This window comes from Oryzias latipes, chromosome 1, assembly GCF_002234675.1.
Source record: "Oryzias latipes chromosome 1, ASM223467v1".
Taxonomy (NCBI): Eukaryota; Metazoa; Chordata; class Actinopteri; order Beloniformes; family Adrianichthyidae; genus Oryzias; species Oryzias latipes.
Window position 1 is genome coordinate 1,146,597 of NC_019859.2, and position 22,893 is coordinate 1,169,489.

A 22,893-nucleotide genomic window follows, 5' to 3' on the forward strand; every position below is an offset into this window, starting at 1 on the left:
CCCCCCCCCCCCCCCCTCCTGTCCCACATCAACCAAGGACGCACACAAACGCGAGCGCTAACGTGTCACAGATATCACAAATAAAAAATGAATTTTGAATGCTCTAAAGACCCTTTTGCCTTCATATAAAACAAATAAACTGCAACAGAAATCCTTTGGGGTCATTTCTTTCCCTTTGACGCCAGAAACAAGAAAACAGGCAGAAACTTTATTACAGCAACAAAAATCCTCCTGTCAGCAAACAAAAGACTTCATTTTATGTTTTGGAAATGAAAATATTCTCTGTTCAATTAAAAATGCAGTTTACAGAAAAGTTCAGTCACCTGAGCTCTAAAGCTGAAAAACGTCAAACAAAACCCTCCATAGATCAGCACTGGACCCGCCAACAGGGGGCGCTGGTGTTCTGGTGCTGGTCGGACATCAGACCCGTTCTCCTGCATTCAGCTGAAGCCCATAAGCAGAAATCCATCAAACCTTCAGCAGAACAAAAACGGGGCTTAAGGAAACAGCAGAATCCCATCAGATTTTCAGAATAAAAGTTCTGAGGGGTTCTGCTTCCACCAACCGGTTCAGAACCACAGGAGCAGCGAAGCATCAGAACCAGGTCCATGACGGAGGCTGCAGGAGCGGCGTGGTGTCCCGTTTCTGCAGCAGAACCTCCTCTGGAAGGCGCTGGCCGACCCGCTTCTCTAAGTTCTGACCGAAAACGAACAAACCGAGTCGGTTGTTGGGAGTAAACAGAACTTTGAGGAAGACGCTGTCAGAACAGAACGCTTCTTTTGGTTTTTACTGAAATAAATGAAAGACGAACGTTTGACGGAAACCGCAGAAGATTATTCTCTGCATTTTGGGGTGTGGCTGTGGGCGTGATGCCACGGCCGTGGCCGTTGGCGTACGGATGTGGCCGTGCGGCCGTGGGCGTGCAGGCGTTGGCGTGCAGGCGTTGGCGTGCAGGCGTTGGCGTGCAGGCGTTGGCGTGCGGGGGGCAGTGTGGATGTCTGCTGAAGAATGTCATCGCTCAGAGGAAGCGGGGAACACGCTGCGGTTTGAGGTTTGGATCTCTCCATGAACTTCAGCCAAACACAGGAGGATGTTTGGTCTGACGGGAACATCTGGACGACCTTCGTCTCCATGGAGACCTTCTGCTAAAACTGACCTTCTCTTCTGTCTGATTGTCCGTTGGCGAGGCGTTCACCTCCTCCTCACAACAAACATTTTTTCTGGGTTTTTACTCCCAGAAGATGTTGGTGATGTCAGAGTCCAGGCTGAAGATCCAAAACACCAGCGGCGCCGAGATCAGCACAAATGACCAGGACACGCCCCTCAGCGACTGGCGCAGCTTCAGCATCACGGCCCCGACTACGCCGCCGCCTGACCTCTGCAGCTCCTCCTCCTCCTCGTGTTCCTTTGAGGGACAGAAGGAACCGGGAGGTTAGACCAGAGGAGCGCGGAACAACCTGAAGACGCTGGAAGCTCCTCCCACCTGCATCTGGCTTCCTGGTTCGATGTAGTTCCTCGCCAAGAACTTTAGCGCCTCGTCCATCAAGATGACAGGAAGCGACAGCTTCAGGACCACCACCCACTGAGTCCAGGAGAGGGGCCGGATCTGGAAGACCACCTGCAGACACGCCCCCGCGTCAGGACCGCATACGCCACAGAGCGCGGCGTCTGTGGTTCTGCGGGGTTCTTACCGGGAGGGGGTCCACATACAGAATGAGGAAGTGCAGCGCCATGGACAGGCAGATGGCCCCCACCAGCCAGGGGTTGGCCCAGGGGGGCATTTTCAGCAGGGACTGGTTCTCTGACAGACTGAAACAGAAACAGAAGAGAAGACGTTTCTGAGCGGCGCCGTCACAAAGCGCTGAGTCATGTGACCACAGCAGGATGAGCTCGTTTCCAAAGCAGCTTTGGTGAACAGACGAGCTCCTCCAGGTTCTGGTCCTGGGGGAACCACTACACCGGACCAGGGGGGGTTCAAAGACCTCCTGCAGAAACTCCAGCACCACCTTCAGGAGACCTGGAGACTTTCCGTTCATCACATGTGGAGCGGACGACCTCTGATCGGGGATCACAGGTTCGATTCTTGCCCATGTGTCAGTGTCCATGGATAAGACCCCCCCCCCCCCCCCCCCCCCCCCGTGTCTCTGGTGGAAGGTTGGCGCCAGTGTGTTAACAGATGGAAGGGACTGTGACTATACAAGTTTGAGCCATTACCCAGAATGCATCACTTCCAACAGGTTCTGTGCAACTAAACTCCCAGAGGTTCCTTAAACTGGAGAACCTGAACCGTGGGCGGGTCTGTTTGGGAACCTGACCCGGCGGTACCTCACCTGTTCAGGGCGTTGCACATCTCTATGGTGACCAGCACAGACAGCGCCATGGTCATGGGGTACGGAGACTCAAAGACCGAACACTGGACGCCGGCAAACTCAGCGTGGCCTTCACTGCACTGCAGGTAATGAGACTGCGGGCACAGAGGAGGTACAATCCTAATTAGGGGAAGTCAAAACCTGCCTAAATCCTGTAGAAGAAACAGAGATGATCACCAGCTGGTAGAAGGACACTTTAGGTCCATCATGCGCCGCCATGAACCACCAGGCAGCGGCTCCTACGGTGGCTCCTCCCACATAACCTGCAGACAAACACGTTTTTTTCTGTGTTTCAAGGTCTTTCTTTCATAGTAAAAAAATAAATAAAATCAGAAAAATGTATAAAAAAAGTGCAACAGGGTTCTGGTTTTGTGTTTTTGGTTCACATACATTTTTCTGCTTCCTAGGGTTTCTTTTATGCAGATGATGCTCAACTATACGTCAACCCCAGGCTAAACAACTAACTTTTTGTTTTAGCTTTAATTTTATGAGCACTGACATTTTTAAACTTCAATCAGTTTCTGTAAAAATGTATTTGTATCAACTTCCTGTGAAGAGGATCAGAACTTCCTGTCCCAAAGTCTAAACCAGCGCAGGTCCTTAACATCAGACCGTCACCAAACTCTGATCATGTCCCCTTCCTCTTTGACTTTCATGAATTATTGTTTACATATTTACATTTTTCCTTATTCAAGGGAAACATCTGTTGTTTGGTTATGAAAAGTAATTTCAACAAACTTTGGGATTTAATTTAAACAAAGGAGAAACTTTTAAGAATTTCACATTAAAACGATAAAGTTTTCCCTGAAAAAAATGAAATAAATTGATGTTAGGTCCTGCCTAGAGTAAAATATTCATGATCTATAAATCTCTTATTAGAGGTCAGTCCTACAGTCTATGGTCAGTCCCCCCCCCCATCCACCAGAGGAACCCCCCAGGAGGATGACGAAGGCGGGACTCACATCCGATGATGAGGTAACGGAAGAACAGCCAGTTGGAGATGAGCGGCTCCTTGGGGGAGCGTGGAGGACGCAGCATGATGTCCAGGTCTGGGGGGTTGAAGCCCAGAGCGGTGGCGGGGAAGCCGTCGGTGACCAGGTTGACCCACAGCAGCTGGACCGGGATGAGGGCCTCCGGCATCCCCAGAGCGGCCGTGAGGAAGATGCTGAGGAGGAACAGGCAGGGGCAATGAAACTCCGCCTCTCGCCCGTCAGCTGATGGGTGCTTCCTGCTCAGAGCCACACCCACCACACCACCTCCCCGATGTTGGAGGAGATCAGGTAGCGGATGAACTGCTTCATGTTGTTGTAGATGGCCCGGCCCTCCTCCACGGCCGCCACGATGGTGGAGAAGTTGTCGTCGGCCAGGATCATCTCAGAGGCGGACTTGGCCACGGCCGTTCCACTGCCCATGGCGATGCCGATCTCGGCCTTTTTCAGCGCCGGCGCGTCGTTCACGCCGTCGCCTGTCTGGAAGGTAAGAACAGACGGTTGGATGAAGCCCGAGCTGAGGGGAGGAGCTGGGGGGGAGGAGCAGCCTCACCATGGCGGTGATGTCGCTCAGACTCTGCAGATACTCCACGATGCGGCTCTTGTGGGCGGGCTCCACGCGGGCGAAGCAGCGCACCGTCTGGCAGGCCTGCCGCTGCAGGGCAGGGGGCAGCTCGTCAAACTCTCGGCCCGTCAGGCCCCCCATTATACCTGCCCCCCCCTGCTCCTCCTCCTGCTCTGTGATGATGCCCACCCTCCTGCAGATAGACAGCGCCGTCCCTTTGTTGTCACCTGGAAGGAGGAGGAGCATGGAGGAGGTGAAAGGAGATTAATGGGAATTTTAGAGCAGAGAATTTCTGCAGGGACGCCGTCTGCAGGGACGCCGTCTGCAGGGACGCCGTCTGCAGGGACGCCGTCTGCAGGGACGCCGTCTGCAGGGACGCCGTCTGCAGGACGCCGTCTGCAGGGTGCTGTCTGCAGGGACGCCGTCCGCAGGGACGCCGTCTGCAGGGACGCCGTCTGCAGGGTGCTGTCTGCAGGGACGCCGTCTGCAGGACGCCGTCTGCAGGGACGCCGTCTGCAGGACGCCGTCTGCAGGGACGCCGTCTGCAGGGTGCTGTCTGCAGGGACGCCGTCTGCAGGACGCCGTCTGCAGGGACGCCGTCTGCAGGACGCCGTCCGCAGGGACGCCGTCTGCAGGGTGCTGTCTGCAGGGACGCCGTCTGCAGGACGCCGTCTGCAGGGACGCCGTCTGCAGGGTGCTGTCTGCAGGGACGCCGTCTGCAGGACGCCGTCTGCAGGGACGCCGTCTGCAGGACGCCGTCCGCAGGGACGCCGTCTGCAGGGTGCTGTCTGCAGGGACGCCGTCTGCAGGACGCCGTCTGCAGGGACGCCGTCTGCAGGGTGCTGTCTGCAGGACGCCGTCCGCAGGGACGCCGTCTGCAGGGTGCTGTCTGCAGGGACGACGTCTGCAGGGACGACGTCTGCAGGGACGACGTCCGCAGGGACGCCGTCTGCAGGGACGACGTCTGCAGGGACGACGTCTGCAGGGACGCCGTCCGCAGGGACGCCGTCTGCAGGGACGCCGTCCGCAGGGACGCCGTCTGCAGGGTGCTGTCTGCAGGGACGCCGTCTGCAGGGACGCCGTCCGCAGGGACGCCGTCTGCAGGGTGCCGTCTGCAGGGACGCCGTCTGCAGGGACGCCGTCTGCAGGGACGCCGTCTGCAGGGACGACGTCTGCAGGGACGACGTCCGCAGGGACGCCGTCCGCAGGGACGCCGTCTGCAGGGACGCCGTCTGCAGGGACGACGTCTGCAGGGACGACGTCTGCAGGGACGCCGTCTGCAGGGACGACGTCTGAAGGGACGGCGTCTGCAGGGACGCCGTCTGCAGGGACGCCGTCTGCAGGGACGCCGTCTGCAGGACGCCGTCTGCAGGGTGCTGTCTGCAGGGACGCCGTCTGCATGTTTTTTTAATTTCACTCACATTTCTCTTTCAACTATTTCTGAATCTCAGCACATTTATAGATTTGATTTTGATTTTATGGGGCGACAGTGGCTCAGGTGGTTGAGCGGGATTGGCGGTTCGATCCCCGCTCCCACCAGCCAAAATGTCGTTGTGTCCTTGGGCAAGACACTTCACCCTCCTTGCCTCCAGTGTGGCTCCACTGGTGTGTGAATGTGTATGAATGATCCCGGTGATGGTCAGAGGGGCCGTAGGCGAGAACTGGCAGCCACGCCTCTGTCAGTCTGCCCCAGGGCAGCTGTGGCTACAACTGTAGCTACCATCACCAAGTATGAATGAGGAGTGAATGAATAATGGACACAATGTAAGAACTTTGGGTGTCTTGAAAAGCGCAGAGAAATCCAATCCATTATTATTATTATTATTATTTTCTTCTGATGAAACTAATAAACTGAGATCTGCAAGAATTTTCTGGACTAACTTTAGTGACCTTTCCAATCAAACGAAAAACTTGACCTTCATCCTCTTCATCATCGTTTATATACTAAAGTCACTCAGGAACCGAGCGTGGAACAGAAAATCCTGACGTTCCACCTGTGGAAATATGAGGAACCGCCCTCCAGAGGAACCATGTTTATGCTTCTAGAAACCAACAGAGTGGTTTTATTTTGAAAGAGACAGATTATATTAGGATTAAACCAGACTATGATGATGTAGGGGGGGTCCAGGGGGGCAGAACATGCAGCAGCTCGTCTGGTGAAGGTCACGGAGGACGTTCACCTGTGATCATGATGACCCGGATTCCAGCCTGCCGACACATTCGAACGGCTCCAAGCACCTCCTTCCTGGGGGGGTCCAGCATGCCCACACAGCCCACAAAGGTCAGGTCCGTCTGGGGGAGGACAGGAGGAGCAGGAGTTAGAGAGAGGAGGAGGTTCAGATTCTTGGTTCCATCAGGATCTTCTGAACCTCATAATCCACAAACGTCGCCGAGTTCTCCAAGTTCAGGCTGTTGATGTCGGGGGGCGTGTCCCTGGTCGCCATGGCGAGGCAGCGCAGGGTGTCTCTTCCTGAGGTCCAGTCCCGTACGGTGGACAGCAGCTGCTCGCGCACAGCCATGCTCATGGGCACGCGGGCAGAGCCTTTGACGCGGATGTAGCTGCAGCGCTCCAGGACGCTCTCCGGGGCCCCCTGAGGAGACAACACCACGTCATGAGGTCCGCTCAGGGCCCCCGCGCACGCCATCGCTCGCCGGGGGAGGGGGGCACCTTGACGAACATCTTGGCTCCGGACGGAGAGCGGCTGAGCTTGTTGGTGGAACAGAAGACGGACATGGACTTCCTGTCTCTGGAGAACTCCAGTGTCAGCTCCTTCCTCATCAGCTGCTTGATCACCTGACAGGAAGACAAAGATGGAAGTCCTTTCAAAATAAAAGGATGACTCTGGACACAGAAGATACCATCCCTGTTTACCACACCTTCACAGATGCTACAGGGATCCATGGATCTATAGGTTGGAGTTTCTATACAGTTAAAAGAAAGAAAACTATTTCCTGTTTGATAAAAGAAGGAATTATTTTATTAATCAAAGTCACCATTTGTTCGGCTAATAAAGCTGTGAGCTTCGTGGTACGGCCCGCAGAAGCTACCTACCCTCGCTGCCCCCTTTTAACCCGCCCTCCCTGTCTGAGCAGCTACACGCCCCTCACTCACTCACGAACAGGTCTGCAATATTTTGGGAAAAATCTGCCAAAGGAAAGGTTTTTCTTGACCACGCCCACATTCCTAACATCTCCATATTGTCTGTCAAATAATTTCTTTCAGCTTAAACAATTTCATTATTTACAGTATTCCGCAAAAAAAAAATGCGAGCAACAGGGGGCGCCACTCTTGCTGGCTCGCCACGCGAATGCCGTTCAAGATCGGAATTTTTAACACCAACATTCTTTGCCTCCAACGATGTCTGACAGGAGTTTGAATCTGTAGCTGGTACTGAAGATGGTGACCTGGTTCCAAGGTCAAAGGTCAACTAAACCGTGGACGTGGTTGTAGACTTTAGCGGGCGACGGGTTTGTGACATTTCATAAAGTTCGCTCAGATCAAAGTTTTCTTTTCTCGTCTGTAAAATGTAAAAAATCAAAATGGCCGCCGAGCCATCCCATAATACTTTTACAGCTTCTTCGTGTATTTTGGTTTTGTTGGGGGATTCAGGAATATTTTTTTGAGCCCCGTTCTTTTTGTGTGTGACCCCCCTCCCTGTGATGTCATCAGTGTTTTGGGGGCGGGGGGGGGGGGGGGGCGAACGTTGGGGTGAGTTTCTGAGTTTGTGGCGGCGGTGAAATAAAAGCTGCAGTGAAAAGAATCTGGACGGAACGAGGACTCTGCAAAGATCCCGCCCCCTCACTTCCAGAACAGCCGTTTGGGTTCCGGATGAGGTTTGGACGGGTTCTGTTCTCGGGGGAACGTGGCGGCGGCGTGCTCACTCACAGAGCAGCAGGCGGTGGCTCTTTCGGCGCGGCTCAGTCCTCTCAGGTCCGTGTCGAACACGTTCATCTTCTCCACCAGACAGCAGAGGGCGGTCTCCGTCGCCTCGCCCACCTTCTCGAACACGCCCTTGGACTGAACGCACACACACACACACACACACGGGTTAGGGTCAGGCTGACGCGTCTGGGCGTGGCGTCCGCGCTCTCACCTCGTTGTAGTCCAGAGACGAGTCGTTGCAGAGGGCGCAGATGGACGCCATCTCCACCAGACCTTCATACTGGCTGCACTTCACCGCCACGCCGTCCCTGAAGCTGCACAGACGGAGACGCGTCCCGTGAGAGACTGACAGCGGAAGCGGCGGCCGGGGGGCGGGGTTACTGGTTAGAGACACTCACACGTCCCCTTCAGGGGCGTAAGTCGATCCGGTCACGGAGAAGTCGTTCAGGCTGCAGGTTTCTCCGGACACACTGTCTACTATGAACATCTGAACACACACATGCAGACGGTTAGTGCGTTAGAAACAGAGAACTCTCATCCTCTGACGCCAGGAGGAGGAGGAGGAGGAGGAGGAGGAGGAGGAGGAGGAGGAGCACAGAACGGAGCGCCTGGAGTTAGTCTGAAGGCTTCTGAGTGAAGCCGACAGAGACGACCCGACAGCAAACTGGATCTGAAGGTTTCATGTTTCTGTGAACCCTGATGATCCATGATCTTATTGAAGGTTACTAAACAGATCTGGATTGGAGATCAGAAACGTGGTGCTGGTCTGGATCCGCTTGTCACAGCGGAAAGTTGCCGGTTCGAATCCCAGCTCTCTGTCTGCATGTGAGTCTCCTGTGATAGCTGCCAAACACAAAAGTGTTTCTACGTTAGAACTGATGGCGATATGAAAGGAGAAGGTCATTAGTTTGACCTCATTTAGAGACACACACGTTCTCCACGTCCCGCCTTCGTCCCACGCCACTGTTGGAATCAAACGCCGTCGGGTTTTGGACAAACCAAACTTTTAAAACTTTCAGTTTACCTTCAGATTAGGAATTTTAATCTGTTCCTCATTAGTGACAGTCCTTCAGTTCCAACTCATCTCTTTGTGACTCGGCTCTGACTCATCCAGGACTCGTCTGTAAATCAGCAACGTGGCCCTAGATTCATCTGGGACTCGGCTCTAGACGTGGCTCTGGACTTAGGACAGATCTGCCCCCCCCTTGCTGAATGTAATTCTTGAGGGGGGGGTAGTCCTGGGGGCGGGGCTCTATGGGTTACGGTGAGCAGTCGCAGTGCGGCGGTCGTCACACGTCCCACCGTGGAGCTGAGCCGCGTCTCGCCGCCGTCCTCTCGTTTCTTCTGTTGGCGTTTCATTGTTTTGGTCTGTTTCTGTTTCCTGAACTTAAAGATTCTTTGAAACCTTTTTGAGAACTGATAGAATGTGGTCGGAAGACGACCACGGCTACACCGAGGCTCCGCCCACATCTTACCCGGCACACGGACATCTGGTTGGTGGTTAGCGTTCCCGTTTTGTCCGAGCAAATGACAGACGTGCAGCCCAGCGTCTCCACGGACGGCAGGCTGCGGACGATGGCGTTCTTCCGGGCCATCCTCCTGGTGCCCAGAGCCAGGCAGGTGGTGATGACCGCCGGCAGACCTGACGGGGAACAGAGACCGCCTTCATCAGAACCACCTCCGGTTCGGATCCGGCTTCCTCACCATGAACCAGCTCGTCTCGTTGTTACGGCGAATGGGAGACAAACCTTCAGGAATGGCGGCGACAGCCAACGCCACGGCGATCTTGAAGTAGTAGACCGCTCCTCTCAGCCAGCTGCCGCCGTGGACCGGGTCGTTGAAGTGGCCCACATTGATGGCCCACACAGCCACACAGATGACACTGATGACCTGCAGACACACGGCGAGGGCGCCTGGTCATTCCACGTGGACTCGCCTCTGCGTCAGGGTCCACCCGGGCGCCGCCCCTCACCTTGGACAGCTGCTCTCCAAACTGGTCCAGTTTCTGCTGAAGGGGGGTCCGCTCAGGTTCAGTGGCGGCCATCTCATCCCGGATCTTCCCGATCTCGGTCTGTACCCCGGTCGCTATGACGACCCCGATGGCCCGGCCCGCGGCGATGTTGGTACCCTGCAGAGAAAACGGCGGCTCAGAACCGAGAGGACCTTCAAACACAGCCCAGCGTGAGGCCCGGTCCGGTTCAGACAGAGACGTCAGAGGTGGTTCTGAATAAAACATCAGAGGCTGCAGCTCAGACGCCACCTGCTGACTCCACCCCTTCATCTGCTGCTCACACAGCTCCGCCCTCTGACCTTCTGAAGATCTGAGTCCAGAAGCAGCAAACGCACAGAACCGGGTCAGACGTTACGGACCTCCAAGGACCGGACGTCTCTGCAAACATGCCAGTTCACGCGGGCGACACACCTGTGTGCTAAACGAACGGCGCCGTTCACGAACGCCCGAGGCCCGTGAAGAACACGCAGAACACTCACAGAGAACAGCATGTTCTTCTTATCCTGATTGACAGCTCTGGGGTCGGGGACGGGGTCGGTGTGTTTGAGGATGGACACGGACTCCCCCGTCAGAATGGACTGGTCCACCCGGAGCGTGGTGGAGCAGATGGACGTCAGCCTGATGTCCGCCGGGACTTTATCGCCAACTGAGGAGAGAGAACGTCATCAAACGCTCGCCGTCCACCCTGGAAGTGTGGACCTGAATCCTGGTCTTCATCGTTTCAGAGGAAAAACAGACAAAAGGAGGAATGAGGAGAACAGAGAGGAGCTCCTCTCCTCATCCAGGAGGAGCCAGAACCTGAAGAACTTTCCTGGTCCTTTGACTTTCTAATGAAACTTCATTAGATTGCAGATGGATTTGGATTTTAAACAAAACATCTGATAAAAATTAGATTTACATTCTTAAATGTATTCTGTAATTTAATTAAAGATGTTTGTCTTTTTGAGGAGCTTTTAATGATAAAAATAGTATTTCTGTCAATAAAAGTTAAAGTTTTGGTCTTTTAATCACCGCTGATGTAAAACTCTGGAAACCAAATCAAATTTTGAAACAGAAAAATTAAAAATAGATTATTATAGAATCGTGTTAGTAAAGGAATAATAATCATATGGATCCAAATAGATTTAGAAACTTGTGTAGAAACTCCCAAAAGCTGAACCTAAAATCTTCTCATCTTCACATCCATCCTGACGTTCCAGCTGAGCTGCAGAAGCTTCACGCGTCTCAGAACCTAACAGGAAGCTCAGGAAATGAAAATGTCTGCTGGAAAATGTTCATGGAGTTCGCATGAAGGAGCAGAAAGAACCGACTAGAACGTCCAGAACTTTGTCGTCTTCTGCTTCAGAAACGGAAAGGAAAGCTGAACTTCCACTGCAGGTGGAGGTGCGGGTGGAGGTGTAGGTGGAGGTGTAGGAGGAGGTGAAGGTGTAGGAGGTGGTGTAGGTGTAGGTGCAGATGGAGCTGCAGGTGGAGGTGGAGCTGTAGGAGGAGGTGGAGGTGTAGGTGGAGGTGTAGGAGGAGGTGGAGGTGTAGGAGGAGGTGCAGATGGAGCTGCAGGTGGAGGTGGAGCTGTAGGAGGAGGTGGAGGTGTAGGTGGAGGTGTAGGAGGAGGTGGAGGTGTAGTTGGAGGTGTAGGAGGAGGTGGAGGTGTAGGAGGTGGTGTAGGTGTAGGTGCAGATGGTGCTGCAGGTGGAGGTGTAGGTGTAGGAGGAGGTGGAGGTGTAGGTGGAGGTGTAGGAGGAGGTGGAGGTGTAGGTGTAGGTGTAGGAGGAGGTGGAGGTGTAGGTGTAGGTGGAGGTGAAGGTGGAGGTGTAGGAGGAGGTGCAGATGGAGCTGCAGGTGGAGGTGGAGCTGCAGGTGGAGGTGGAGCTGTAGGAGGAGGTGGAGGTGTAGGTGTAAGTGGAGGTGAAGGTGGAGGTGTAGGTGTAGGAGGTGGTGTAGGTGTAGGTGCAGATGGTGCTGCAGGTGTAGGCGGAGGTGTAGGTGGAGGTGTAGGAGGAGGTGGAGGTGTAGGAGGAGGTGTAGGTGTAGGAGGTGGTGTAGGTGCAGATGGTGCTGCAGGTGGAGGTGTAGGTGTAGGAGGAGGTGGAGGTGTAGGTGTTGGTGTAGGAGGAGGTGTAGGTGTAGGAGGAGGTGGAGGTGTAGGTGGAGGTGTAGGAGGAGGTGGAGGTGTAGGAGGAGGTGGAGGTGTAGGTGTAGGTGGAGGTGGAGCTGTAGGAGGAGGTGGAGGTGTAGGTGTACGAGGAGGTGTAGGTGTAGGTGGAGGTGAAGGTGGAGGTGTAGGAGGAGGTGTAGGTGTAGGAGGTGGTGTAGGTGTAGGTGCAGATGGTGCTGCAGGTGTAGGCGGAGGTGTAGGTGTAGGTGGAGGTGTAGGAGGAGGTGGAGGTGTAGGAGGAGGTGTAGGTGTAGGTGCAGATGGTGCTGCAGGTGGAGGTGTAGGTGTAGGAGGAGGTGTAGGTGTAGGTGGAGGTGTAGGAGGAGGTGTAGGTGTAGGAGGTGGTGTAGGTGTAGGTGCAGATGGTGCTGCAGGTGGAGGTGTAGGTGTAGGAGGAGGTGTAGGTGGAGGTGTAGGAGGAGGTGGAGGTGTAGGTGGAGGTGTAGGAGGAGGTGTAGGTGTAGGAGGTGGTGTAGGTGTAGGTGCAGATGGTGCTGCAGGTGGAGGTGTAGGTGTAGGAGGAGGTGTAGGTGGAGGTGTAGGAGGAGGTGGAGGTGTAGGAGGAGGTGTAGGAGGAGGTGAAAGTGTAGGAGGTGGTGTAGGTGCAGGTGGAGAGTCTCTTTGTTGCTGCTGGTCTGACGTAGATCAACAATCAGATTCTTCTCACAGAAACAGTTCAGTTACTGATTTCCCACGACCTTCATACCAACGGAGAGAGAGAAAATACACACGCATACATGCATACACACAAAAAAACACATGAAAACACACGCATATGCATCCACACATGGATGCACACACAACACATGTACAAACAAACATACACACACAAGCCCTCAAAGACACACTAACACACTTTTAGCCCCATTTCCTGCAACTGCAGAGCCTAAAATATCTGAGCGCCCAGAGGGTTTGGAGGTTTCTGCTGGATGTGTTCATGTGTGCAGAAACACACAACCCGCCTTCTGGACGTTCATGTGTGCAGAAACACACAACCCGCCCTCTGGACGTTCATGTGTGCAGAACTGTGCGCGTGTGCGTTCAAACGGGGGGTGGAGGTAAAGCTGCACGTCTTGGCAGAGCTGCACAGAGGAATTCCACCCCAAAGCTGCAGAAGACCTCTGCTTTCCACACACTTGGCTCCGTTTCCTTGGCGACCAGCTGAAGGAGGACAGAACGGCTGCATCCTGGGACGTCATTGGACTCTTTGTTCCCTCCCTACAGGCACCTCTGAGGGATGTTTGAGGGAACGCATGAACTAAAGCTGAAGACCCTCAAGCTTCTCTAAACACTAAAAAATATGACTGACAAAAGTTATTTGATCAAAGCTAAACAAAAAAAAACAGCTGCTGCAACAACAGTGAGAACGGAGTTTGGAACAACGAACCCCTGAAACTGATATTTAGAAGAATTTGGTTTATTCAGGATTAATAAAGCCTGAAATTTGTAAAAAAGTTCAAATAAAATTACATTTTTCCGGTGACATCTGTTAATAATTCCCCAAATTATGAAGCCAAGCAGAAGACTGACCTCTGACCTCATGGAAGTGTGAGTGTGATGTCATCACCTCTCAGCGGCTAAATGATGGAAACGTAAAGATTTAACTCCCAACAAAACCAAAAATGTTTCGGTTTATGGAAAAACTAACTTTTCTGTTTTTAAACAAAAACCCAAACTTGTTTTTAAAAAGATTACTTTTTGAGGAAATCGATGTTTGAACCCCAAACCGGTGGAGATCATAGATGACTCACCCAAAGGCCCAATGGCTGTTGTTGGCCCCCCTCCCCTCCCCCCAAAGCCAAAAACATCTCTGAGGATTCGACAGCATTCAGGAAAACGGGAATCTCACCAGCAACCTCCACGATGTCTCCGGGAACGATGTCCCGGGCTCGGATCCTCTGGACGCTCTTCTTGTCCTGCCGGTACACCTTCCCCATCTCAGGCTCGTACTCCTTCAAAGCCTCAATGGCGTTTTCTGCGTTCCGCTCCTGAGGAGAGTCACAGCACGGAGAACCTCAGGAGAACCTTCCAAACCCTCCCAGAGAACATGGACGTGTTCTGGTGTCAGATAGGAACCCTTCATTATAGGGGGGTTCTTTATTTGTAGGAATGTTAGAGGTGGGGGGGAACCCTCGTAGACACAACAGAGAACCTTTGGGAAAATGTTCCCGCAGGAACATCTTCCCAAAGCTTGCTGAGGGGGCTCCTTACCTGCCACACCCCCACGATGGCGTTAGCGATGAGGATGAGGAGGATGACGAAGGGTTCAACGAAGGCTGTGATGGTGCCTTCGCCTTCTTCAAACCACGCCAGCGTCTACGGAGCAGAGAACATCGGGTCAGGGTCAGAGGTCGTGTTAGGGGGGGGGGTACGCTGGTTCTGATCCGCTGGATTCCTCACAAAGGAGATGCAGGCGGCCAGCAGCAGAATCCGGACCAGCAGGTCCTCGAACTGCTCCAGGATCAGCTCCCACAGAGACTTTCCTGCATGGGGAGGGAAACCAGCCGCAGCTCAGAACCCCCCACAACCGTTTTACTGCTTTTTATGAAAAAAAAAAATACATCCTTCATGTCATCAAAGAACAAACTTTCTGACAGGAAACGGGGATCAGATGTTCTAACAAAATAAAAGCCTGAACCAAAACATGCATTTAGTGACGTCAGAAACGTTTTGCTCTTTTCAACAATCAGACGAGGACTGACCTTCTTCTGCTGGAAGCTCTGGAGAGAAAATGACAAGCAAAGGAGAAAAAAGAGAGATTATTGCACGATTGTGAGCAAATTCAACACAGAAACCTGTCAAAATAACCGCTTGGTTTACCCAAACCCCACATCCCTACAGACAAACGGCCGTTGGATTGAAATAGAAACGCTACCGTTGGGCCCCCATTGGTCCCGGTTCTTCTTCAGCTGCTCACAGCTCAGACCTGTGGATTCGTTCACGCCGAAGAAGCACAACACCTCCTCCACGGTTTTGGTGTGAGCGTTGTCCATCCCTGTGGAGAAGAGCATGCTTTTAAACTGAAAGTCCCACACTTCCTGTCCCGTGGTGAAACGTGTGAGCAGATGTTCTCCAACAGGTCCAGCATCAGCTGATGCTCCTGGAGGTCAACTGCTGTCATGGAAAGTTCAGTGGATGTTCGGGGAGGGGGGAGGGGGGCTCTTTTCTTTTTTTTTGGGGGGGGGGGGGGTTGTTTAGTATAAACATTAAACATTGTGAAATCTTTTTTTGCTCCGAGTGTCTCGATTAAAAAAAATCAATTGATTTATTTTATCAAGAAGAAAGAGGGGTGAGGCGTTCAAAGACGCTGGGAAATGAGCCTTTTGATGAGTCTTAAACAGGTAAAGGCGCAGATCGCACCTGTGCGTGATCACACCTGTAACTGCGCATGTCAGTCTCTGCCCTTACTGCATCCAATTCCCACAGACTCCCGTCATCATCCACGCCCGTTCGATCCCCGTTAACGACTAGAACGGTTCTGTTCTCGGCTGGACGTGGGTCCGGGCTCCACGGAACCCGAACCGCACACAGTAACCGGGTTACACAATCAGAGCTAGCGGTTAGCCCACGACGAGGGGGGCGGGCGGGGAGCTAACGCTAATCCTCCGGGATGAACGGGCCACCTACCGGAGATCGGTGTCCGTCCGTCGGGTCCGCTCGCTGTCAGGAAGGCGGGTTGAATCACAGCAGCATCGGTTTCAGACCCGATTCCTCCCGAAGATGCGACGGACGTTTTCCGCAGAGCCTCTTCGTTAATCCCGTTAGTTAGTAATAAACACGATAAACTAACAAACGTGACTCCTCTGCGTCCAAAAAACCTGAAGCGCGTTCTTCCGGAAAAAAAGAGAGTTTTAAGGCAAAGGTTCTTCTCTCAGCGCTTATTCATGCTGTTTTATTACAGTTCATCCTGTCAGCTGCGCGCGCAGTCAGCGTGAAATCCACCGACGCCAAACATAACTTCCGGTCATGTCAAAATAAAAGCATCCGCAAATGAGACGATAAAGGAAAATAATACCTTCGTTCTCCCTCTCTTTGAGGGTTTAATGATCCATGTTGGTAGTCCTGTAAACGACGTTTTCCTAATTATTGAGCATTAATTTGCATGAAAGGGCGGGGAATGAGTGGCGTGGGGACCTAAAAACGGTCAAGAAGCTTCGTCCTGTTACGTAGTTTGAATATATTTTACGTTTTTAAACTCATTCAAATGACCGGACTAAGATGCCAGAGAACTTCTTAGGGATTTTTATTGAAAAATGGTCTGAAGCTGCTCAGTAGCAGACGCGATTAGCGCAGACTGAATTGACCAATGAGAGGACACGGAATGTAAACTCCGCGTGCGAAGCCCCGCCCATAAAGCATCAGTAGGCTCCTTTTGGGGGTCGGAGCCCGCCTCTGGCTGTCAGCGCGTTCAGTTGTTCGAGTGACAGCCATGACAACCAATCAGTGTCCGAGGTGAGAGCGTGACGCATTCAGCAACCAATCAGAGAGCTCTGGAGGCGGGACTTAAAGAAAACATGGAAATGTTGCAGAATAAATAAATGACACAGCGTTCCTAACGATAAATATACCATATAAACAATGTTATTCACTTTTTTGGGTTAGGATTTTAGTAATTGATATTTTTTTCTGATCATCATAAAATATAACAGTTAAGAATGCAGGAAGTGGCTTTGGGTCCATTTCCTCAGACTTGATCCTAAAATAGACGAACCGATTAAAAAAAAAAAAGAAATTTGGGTCGGCTATAAAAAGTCTAAAAGTGTGTCAGTGAGTGGAGCCCGTGGCTTCCATCACACGGTGCTTGGATCTGTGTGTTATTGCCCACCTCCAGATTCTAATACCAAACATTCAGCAGGTGACATTACCTGAAGAGCCCCCCCCCCCCCCCCCCCCCCCCCCCCCCCAACAACATAGGCAGCCAGAGAATCAGCAGAACCTGTTTAATAAAACAGAACCGGTCCATAAAAACAGAACGTGTTGTGATGCAGAAACATGATCATTATGATGATAAACGGCGTAAAAAGGTGGAACTTTGCAGGCTTTGGCTCCTCCTCCTCCAGACTCACAAAGGATATTCGCTCCACAGGCTGAAAATAAAGGAGATGAAGAGTCAGAGTTTTTAAAGAAGATAAAAATCTGTGTCTGAGATTAAAGAGTTTTAAAAATCATCCCTGATGTCAGAGTTTTTAGTGCATCATCTCCGTTTTTTAGAGAAAGTCTGCATTATTTGAACGTGGAAAAGCCGGATTTCAACATTTAGAAGCATTTTCTTCCTGATCATCTTCAGGAGCCGCTGCGGTTCTGCCAGGACTCCTGAGACCCGGACTCCTGTGACCCGGACTCCTGTGACCCGCCTGCAGACGAGCTGGCCGTAACAGTAGGACAGTGTGTGTTTTTTCAGGACGTGTCACCTCAGGCTGTACTCGGGGTCGGCGGGGGCTTTCAGCAGCAGCTCCCTGATCTCCTCGGGGGGGTCCAGGCCGTGCAGCTCTGCTCTCTCCCACCTCTGCAGACGACTGATCCCTGAAAACAGAGAAGGAAAGCTGCACTCCTCCCTCCAAGAGGAGATGCTCCCCCAAAACCGTCTCTTTTCTTCCCATTTCAGGTCAAATGTGAGGAAAGTAGGTTTAATTATTTAACATGAAAGCATTCCTGTGATCTCTAGAGGCTGGAGCAAAGTCCGGCAGACACGTTTAGATCTGCTTCCTATAGATCAACCAGACCCCCCCACCCCCCCACCCCCCCAGTGCTGCTCCAGCTGCAAACTGAAGGCGTGCCCCCCCATCTGCTTCCATACCTGTGCACGGCCCAAATCTCAATTCCAAGTCGAAGTCTCTGAGCTTCTGCAGCGCCTCCTGCTGGACGGTGTCTGCAACATTTTCTGCAAAAGCAGAAAACGGATTTCAAACAAAAAAGTCCTGAAAGGTAGAATTTATTTTTTAATGTCTCTTTATAATTATGTCTGTAAAGATTCTATTTCTATGTCATTTACAGTTTGTCTCTTCAATACTCGTCTGTTTTTGTACTCAGAGAAACAGAACACGTTTTTACAGCCCTCTGACAGAGGAGGAGACACTTTTCATGGGACTCTTGACCTTCTGTAACCTTTCAGTGACCCGGGGTGACCTTTCTGTGACCTCCTGTAACCTTTCTGTGACCTCAGGTGACCTTTCTGTGACCTCAGGTGACCTTTCTGTGACCGCGTGGCTCGTGCACGCCGCGTGGCTCGTGCACGCCGCGTGGCTCGTGCACGCCGCGTGGCTCGTGCACGGCGCGCACATCAGCGGACACCCGGAGGATCCCCACCTGTCCGAGGGGGGGGCGGCGTGGGGCTCTTCTCCTGCTTCCTTTCTCTCTTCTTTTTCTTCACCACCTTGAAGGAGTCAGTGATGAGTCCCCGCTTGGTTGTCATGGTGACCGGCTGTACCGATGATGCAGCTGCAGACAGAGACGATGACAGCGTCCTGCAAGTTACTCTACCTGTAACAGATTACTCGTCCATTTGAGTAATACCTCATCTCACAGAATTATTGCACAATCAGTTTCTTTATGATTCCTCCAGAAGCAGGACAGAACGGTCTACAGCAGGCATGTCCAAAGTCCGGACCAAGCGCCATATGCAGCCCGTTCTGCAGGCTCCTGTCATTAAATCAATAAAAATCTTCAGAACTTTCTAAGGTTGAGGATTTCTGGATTTTGATTGGTTAAAACCAACAACCTGCAGCTGCTTGAGCTTCAGAGCCAAACGAGGAGATTTATTGTTTCTGAGATCTAAACCAAAATGATTTGAACTTCTGAATAACTTAGATTCATGTGACTTATGTTGGAAATAGTGAATCGTTTGTAACATTTCATAGAAATTCAGATTTAATGTTGACCAAAATTTTCCAGACAGACTTTTTCATCTCTGGTCTTCAAATATAAACATTCATAAACATTCACAGTCATTTAGGTAAAAACATATTTAGATCTGTTCTCTGTGAAGACATGAAAATACTCATTTGCATTTATTATAGTATGGCTGCTGAGAAAGCAGCATAAATCTGGCTCCTCTTCACAAAGGTTGCACCTAAAGTGATTTAAATTGTTCTCCTTTTAGAATTAACAGGTTAAAGTTGGTCAGAAAAGCACAAAAATGAAGACAAATTAACCAAAAACATGCAGTCATCTGTATTTTCTTCTAGGATCCAGTTCATCTTTGTGATCCTGCTGCTCTGAACGACATTTTAAAATGCTGCTATGGAGGAAAACTCAGTAGGTGATGTTCGTTGAACTCAAACACATTTAGGAATTTCTTATTTTTTAATCAAAGATAAAAATCAAACAAACAGAAATTCCTGATGATTTAAAGTTTGATGGAGTCTGTCTGCTTATGCATGAGGACTTATTACATCTCCCTACGTTTATTATAAGGTTTTCGTAAAAGTTTTTCTAATAAAACAAGTTTGACTTTTTTCAAAAGTGGAATGTAGTCTGAAGCCACGCCCCTTTACCTGCTCGAGCCTTTATTACAGCTTTACGGACAGTCTAAACACGTAATTACACCTTAACCGCAGTTATCTATGAAACATTATCAGACCTTAATGTCCCAAATATATTTCATTTTAAAAACTAAATGTTTTTATGATGAAATCTGCAGGAAAATAATATGCTTTCACTTTTGACTAAACACGGTACTGTAGTGCGCCTGCGCCAACAGAGTGCTCAGAAAACCGAACAAATACGAAATGAACTCACCTGATTTTGGAGAACAAAAAGATTTCCGTGAATATTTATTCCTCTTTAACAGATTTGCAGAAAGCAGCAGGGCGGAGGACCAAAACAATGACGGCCACGGCGCGCGCTCTTCTTCGTGTTTCTGACCAGTTGGAGCGCCGCGCGCCTCTGCTGCCCCCTGCCGGCGACTGTTGAACAGCAGTTTACCACACTGACGCAAACGGTCTGATGCAAGAATGAAACGAAATGACATGAAACGAACCAATAAAAACACATCAGGAGTTATTATCTATATAAAATTTTATCTTGAATTTTTAAAGATAATTTTTTCTTCTTCGTAGACATGTTACAGTCCTCAGAAACTGTTTGAAAGCTGCAAAGTCTGCCTTTAGCCGGTTGCTGTCCCTGCAGTTTAGTAAAAATGACTTTTATAGAATTTTTGGGTGTGGTGCAAAGCTTATGGGGTTTTGTGAAGCACTTTGAAATGCCTCAGCGGGTCAAAGATGACAGAGATGCACTTAAACAATAATATGCCATTAGAAGATGCACTCACACTTAAAAAACAAACGAAGTCTGGCAAAAAGCAGCAAACTTCTCTCAAACCTCAATCCATCCATCAGTGAACAGAAGACACGCCGTCTTCCTGTAGAGGCCCATTAACTTACAGACCCAGGAGGACGATGCAGCGGCGTGATCTCTGCGGTCTGCCCTTAGTAAAAGACTCTACAGCGAAGACGGTGGGAATGTGGCTGGAGGTCAACCCCTAATGATGGCTGCCTGGAAGGACGCCGCCGGGGGGACCGCCGCCGGTTTCCTCTTTCTCTACTTCTCTGGTCCTGAATGTCAAAATCAATAAAAAGCAGTTTGATTGGTTCTCCTCTGATGTGTCTGTCCATTAATCTCCCATTTTCCATGTCAGAACACTTCCATGTGATCCGTCTGGATGTGCGTTTGTGTTTCGGGGATTGTGTGCGTGTAGTGATGCAATAAAGCCTCGACACGGTGAGGACAGTTTGGTTCTGGTGGAAAAACAACAACATGCCATTAAAAAAACTTGTATGTGGAGGTAAAGGCTCAGAGAGGAACTTGACGGTTCCCTTTGGAATCCCTGATGCGGCTGTGAAATGTCAGACTTGGAGAACATCAGCTGCTGCTGCTGCTGCTGCTTCCTCACACCCTCGCTGGGGGGTCCGCGAGCGCCACTCGCATAGTTCACATCAGCTTTTGTCTGGCATGGTACTGGTATGTATGCGTGAGCTGGGTTCACAGAAATTTGACATGTACAGTTCATGGATTTCAGTTTCTCCTCATAAAAGATCAAACGTTAAAGGTCTCAGGTGAGCCGTAGCACAAAAAAGTCCTAACAGCTGCTAACTTGATGATCCCTGCACTACATCACGTCTAACCTTCCCATACAAATAGTAAGAGCAATATTTTTATGAACATGGTTTCACTTTATTGGACAGTAAAATATTCTACAGTAAATGACTTAGGTGGTCTCCAGGGCACAGCCCCCCAATCACGTCTCTAGATCCTCCTGAAGCACGGACAGAGGTCTCATTCCTTTCAGAAACACGTTAAGGACATGTTGCAGCCGTGTCCGGCGTGCACCGGCTCCTCCCCCAGTCTAGACCAGAATTCCAGGTTCCTGCGTCCGGAACGCTGGTGATCGCGCGTTGCTGTGTACGTTTTAAAGTCCAGTGGCGAGCTCTGCGCACAAACCGGCGTTCATTGGTGGCGCTGACGGTTCAACTGGTTGAACTTTTTCATGCTGAACGCAGCGATGCAGCTCTGTAGCTCTGTGACCAATCGGGGACTCTGATTTAGTGACGTGTGGGTGGCGTCCACTTCCAAACACGAGAGCATGAAGCGTTGCCAACGTGATCATGAAGGAGACGTTAACAACTGCGACCGTATTAATTTGACACCAAGACCGGACATTCATGGGAACAGAGCCGTGAAAACCAAACATCTGATTCACGGGGTTTGCACCGTTGACTTGGTGCACAGAGCCTCTTCCTGTTGTAGGTGGCAGACGAGCGCCAATAAACAGTAAATACTAAACAGAGGAATCGAGAGGGGCCAAGATGGCGACCGCGACCGCATGTAAGAAACTTCTGTGAGTTCTTAAAACTGGGAATTCGCTGCACAAACTGTTTTTTTCGCCGACCCTTTGCCTTGAAACAACAGCAAAAGTTTTTCCGTGAAGATTTTTCAAATTAATACTTCAAAATCTAAACTAACAATGATGAAGAAATCAAAAGATAACCGCGGCTCTCTCAACCGCAGCAGCTCTTTGGAAAATATGGAAGTGGATGCTTCTAAGGAAAAACGAAACATCAGAGAAACCCATTCCTATGCATGTCACATGAAGGATGATGGAGAATGCTCTTCAATGCCAAATACACCTATGAAACATCCCCCCAAGAAGGTGAGAGGAGAAGAAAAGCAAAATAATCCTGAGAAAAGCGCTGCAACTGAGCCGACTTTACCGTTTACCAAAAAAATTAACGAACGAGCAGACAGAACCGACGAAGCTGTGCATTACAATACTGTCCAAATTGACAATTTAAAGAAGTCGCTTGAGTTTTGCCATCAGGAGGTCATGGACTTGAAAAAACTAAATGAGAGCCTGAAAAAGCAACGTGAAGAGCTGGAGAAGAAGGTTGGAGAGATGGAAACTAAAATGAACGATGCCGACCGCCACAGCAGAAGAGTGAATTACGCCTGTCTGGTGTCCCTGAAAGAAATCCAGAAGATGTCAAATCAAGAGTCCAAGACATTTTTAAAGAGATGTTACCAACCAAAGATTCTGCAGTGGTGGTTTCAGCAATCAACATCGCACACAGAGTTGGAAAGCCCAGTGGGAATGGAACCAATCAACGTCCCCGACCCATAATCATCAGGTTCCTGTCCAGATCGGCCAGAGATCTCCTGTGGAAAAGTTCTCCAAAGAACGTCTACCTACTGGATCATCATCTTCGTCTCCAGGAAGATCTCACATCTGCTGATAAGGAAGCTCGCAGCCGCCTATGGCCAGCAGTGGAGGCAGCCAGGAAGACAGGAGAGAAAGCCTACTTCATTGGAAACAGGGCTTTCGTGAACGGCAGGGAAATACTGAGTTAAGCTGAAATATGTTTGTAAAGGTCAGTATGACGGTATAAAACAGACTCAAAGTTTAAGGCAGATTGAATATGTGCAGCGG

The 22,893-nt window shown here is 50.8% G+C and overlaps 2 protein-coding genes across 3 annotated transcripts; both read right to left on the bottom strand.

The window, feature by feature from the left end:
- Positions 1-138: 138 nt before the first annotated feature.
- LOC101159722 (sarcoplasmic/endoplasmic reticulum calcium ATPase 2-like) lies at positions 139-15,929 on the bottom strand. Its single transcript, XM_023953930.1, has 24 exons — positions 15,600-15,929; positions 14,848-14,967; positions 14,675-14,692; positions 14,373-14,455; positions 14,184-14,288; positions 13,822-13,960; positions 10,297-10,463; positions 9,779-9,934; positions 9,555-9,696; positions 9,282-9,448; positions 8,205-8,293; positions 8,018-8,120; positions 7,810-7,941; positions 6,592-6,717; positions 6,293-6,514; positions 6,104-6,215; positions 3,912-4,150; positions 3,618-3,838; positions 3,332-3,534; positions 2,547-2,632; positions 2,331-2,464; positions 1,692-1,809; positions 1,484-1,618; positions 139-1,405 (listed from the first exon to the last, which is right to left on the bottom strand). Exons 2-24 carry the CDS (start codon positions 14,963-14,965, stop codon positions 1,229-1,231), a joined length of 3,192 nt encoding a protein of 1,063 aa, XP_023809698.1. The 5' UTR covers positions 14,966-14,967; positions 15,600-15,929; the 3' UTR covers positions 139-1,228.
- A 968-nt stretch (positions 15,930-16,897) lies between these two features.
- Positions 16,898-19,843, bottom strand: pold4 (DNA polymerase delta 4, accessory subunit). 2 transcript variants are annotated; one of them, XM_023953974.1, is made up of 5 exons: positions 19,710-19,843; positions 18,279-18,452; positions 17,770-17,853; positions 17,384-17,495; positions 16,898-17,059 (listed from the first exon to the last, which is right to left on the bottom strand). In XM_023953974.1, the coding sequence occupies exons 2-5, from the start codon at positions 18,382-18,384 to the stop codon at positions 17,035-17,037; spliced, it is 327 nt and encodes a 108-aa protein (XP_023809742.1). In that variant the 5' UTR covers positions 18,385-18,452; positions 19,710-19,843; the 3' UTR covers positions 16,898-17,034. The 2 variants fall into 2 exon arrangements, with proteins under 2 accessions (XP_023809742.1, XP_023809740.1); XM_023953972.1 differs by having other exon boundaries at positions 18,279-18,410; positions 19,710-19,842.
- Positions 19,844-22,893: the final 3,050 nt, after the last annotated feature.

What these genes read in the sequence shown, in the direction of transcription:
- LOC101159722 (XM_023953930.1), bottom strand. Translation starts at nt 14,965, where the DNA reads ATGGACAACGCTCACACCAAAACCGTGGAGGAGGTGTTGTGCTTCTTC. An exon ending in TGGCCGCCTGCATCTCCTTT is followed by an intron (nt 14,289 to 14,372) that starts GTGAGGAATCCA and finishes TCTGCTCCGTAG; the next exon opens with ACGCTGGCGTGGTTTGAAGA. An exon ending in CGACGTTTGTGGATTATGAG is followed by an intron (nt 6,216 to 6,292) that starts GTTCAGAAGATC and finishes GTCCTCCCCCAG; the next exon opens with ACGGACCTGACCTTTGTGGG.
- pold4 (XM_023953974.1), bottom strand. Translation starts at nt 18,384, where the DNA reads ATGACAACCAAGCGGGGACTCATCACTGACTCCTTCAAGGTGGTGAAG. An exon ending in GAGATTTGGGCCGTGCACAG is followed by an intron (nt 17,496 to 17,769) that starts GTATGGAAGCAG and finishes CTCTGTTTTCAG; the next exon opens with GGATCAGTCGTCTGCAGAGG. An exon ending in GACCCCGAGTACAGCCTGAG is followed by an intron (nt 17,060 to 17,383) that starts GTGACACGTCCT and finishes CTTTATTTTCAG; the next exon opens with CCTGTGGAGCGAATATCCTT.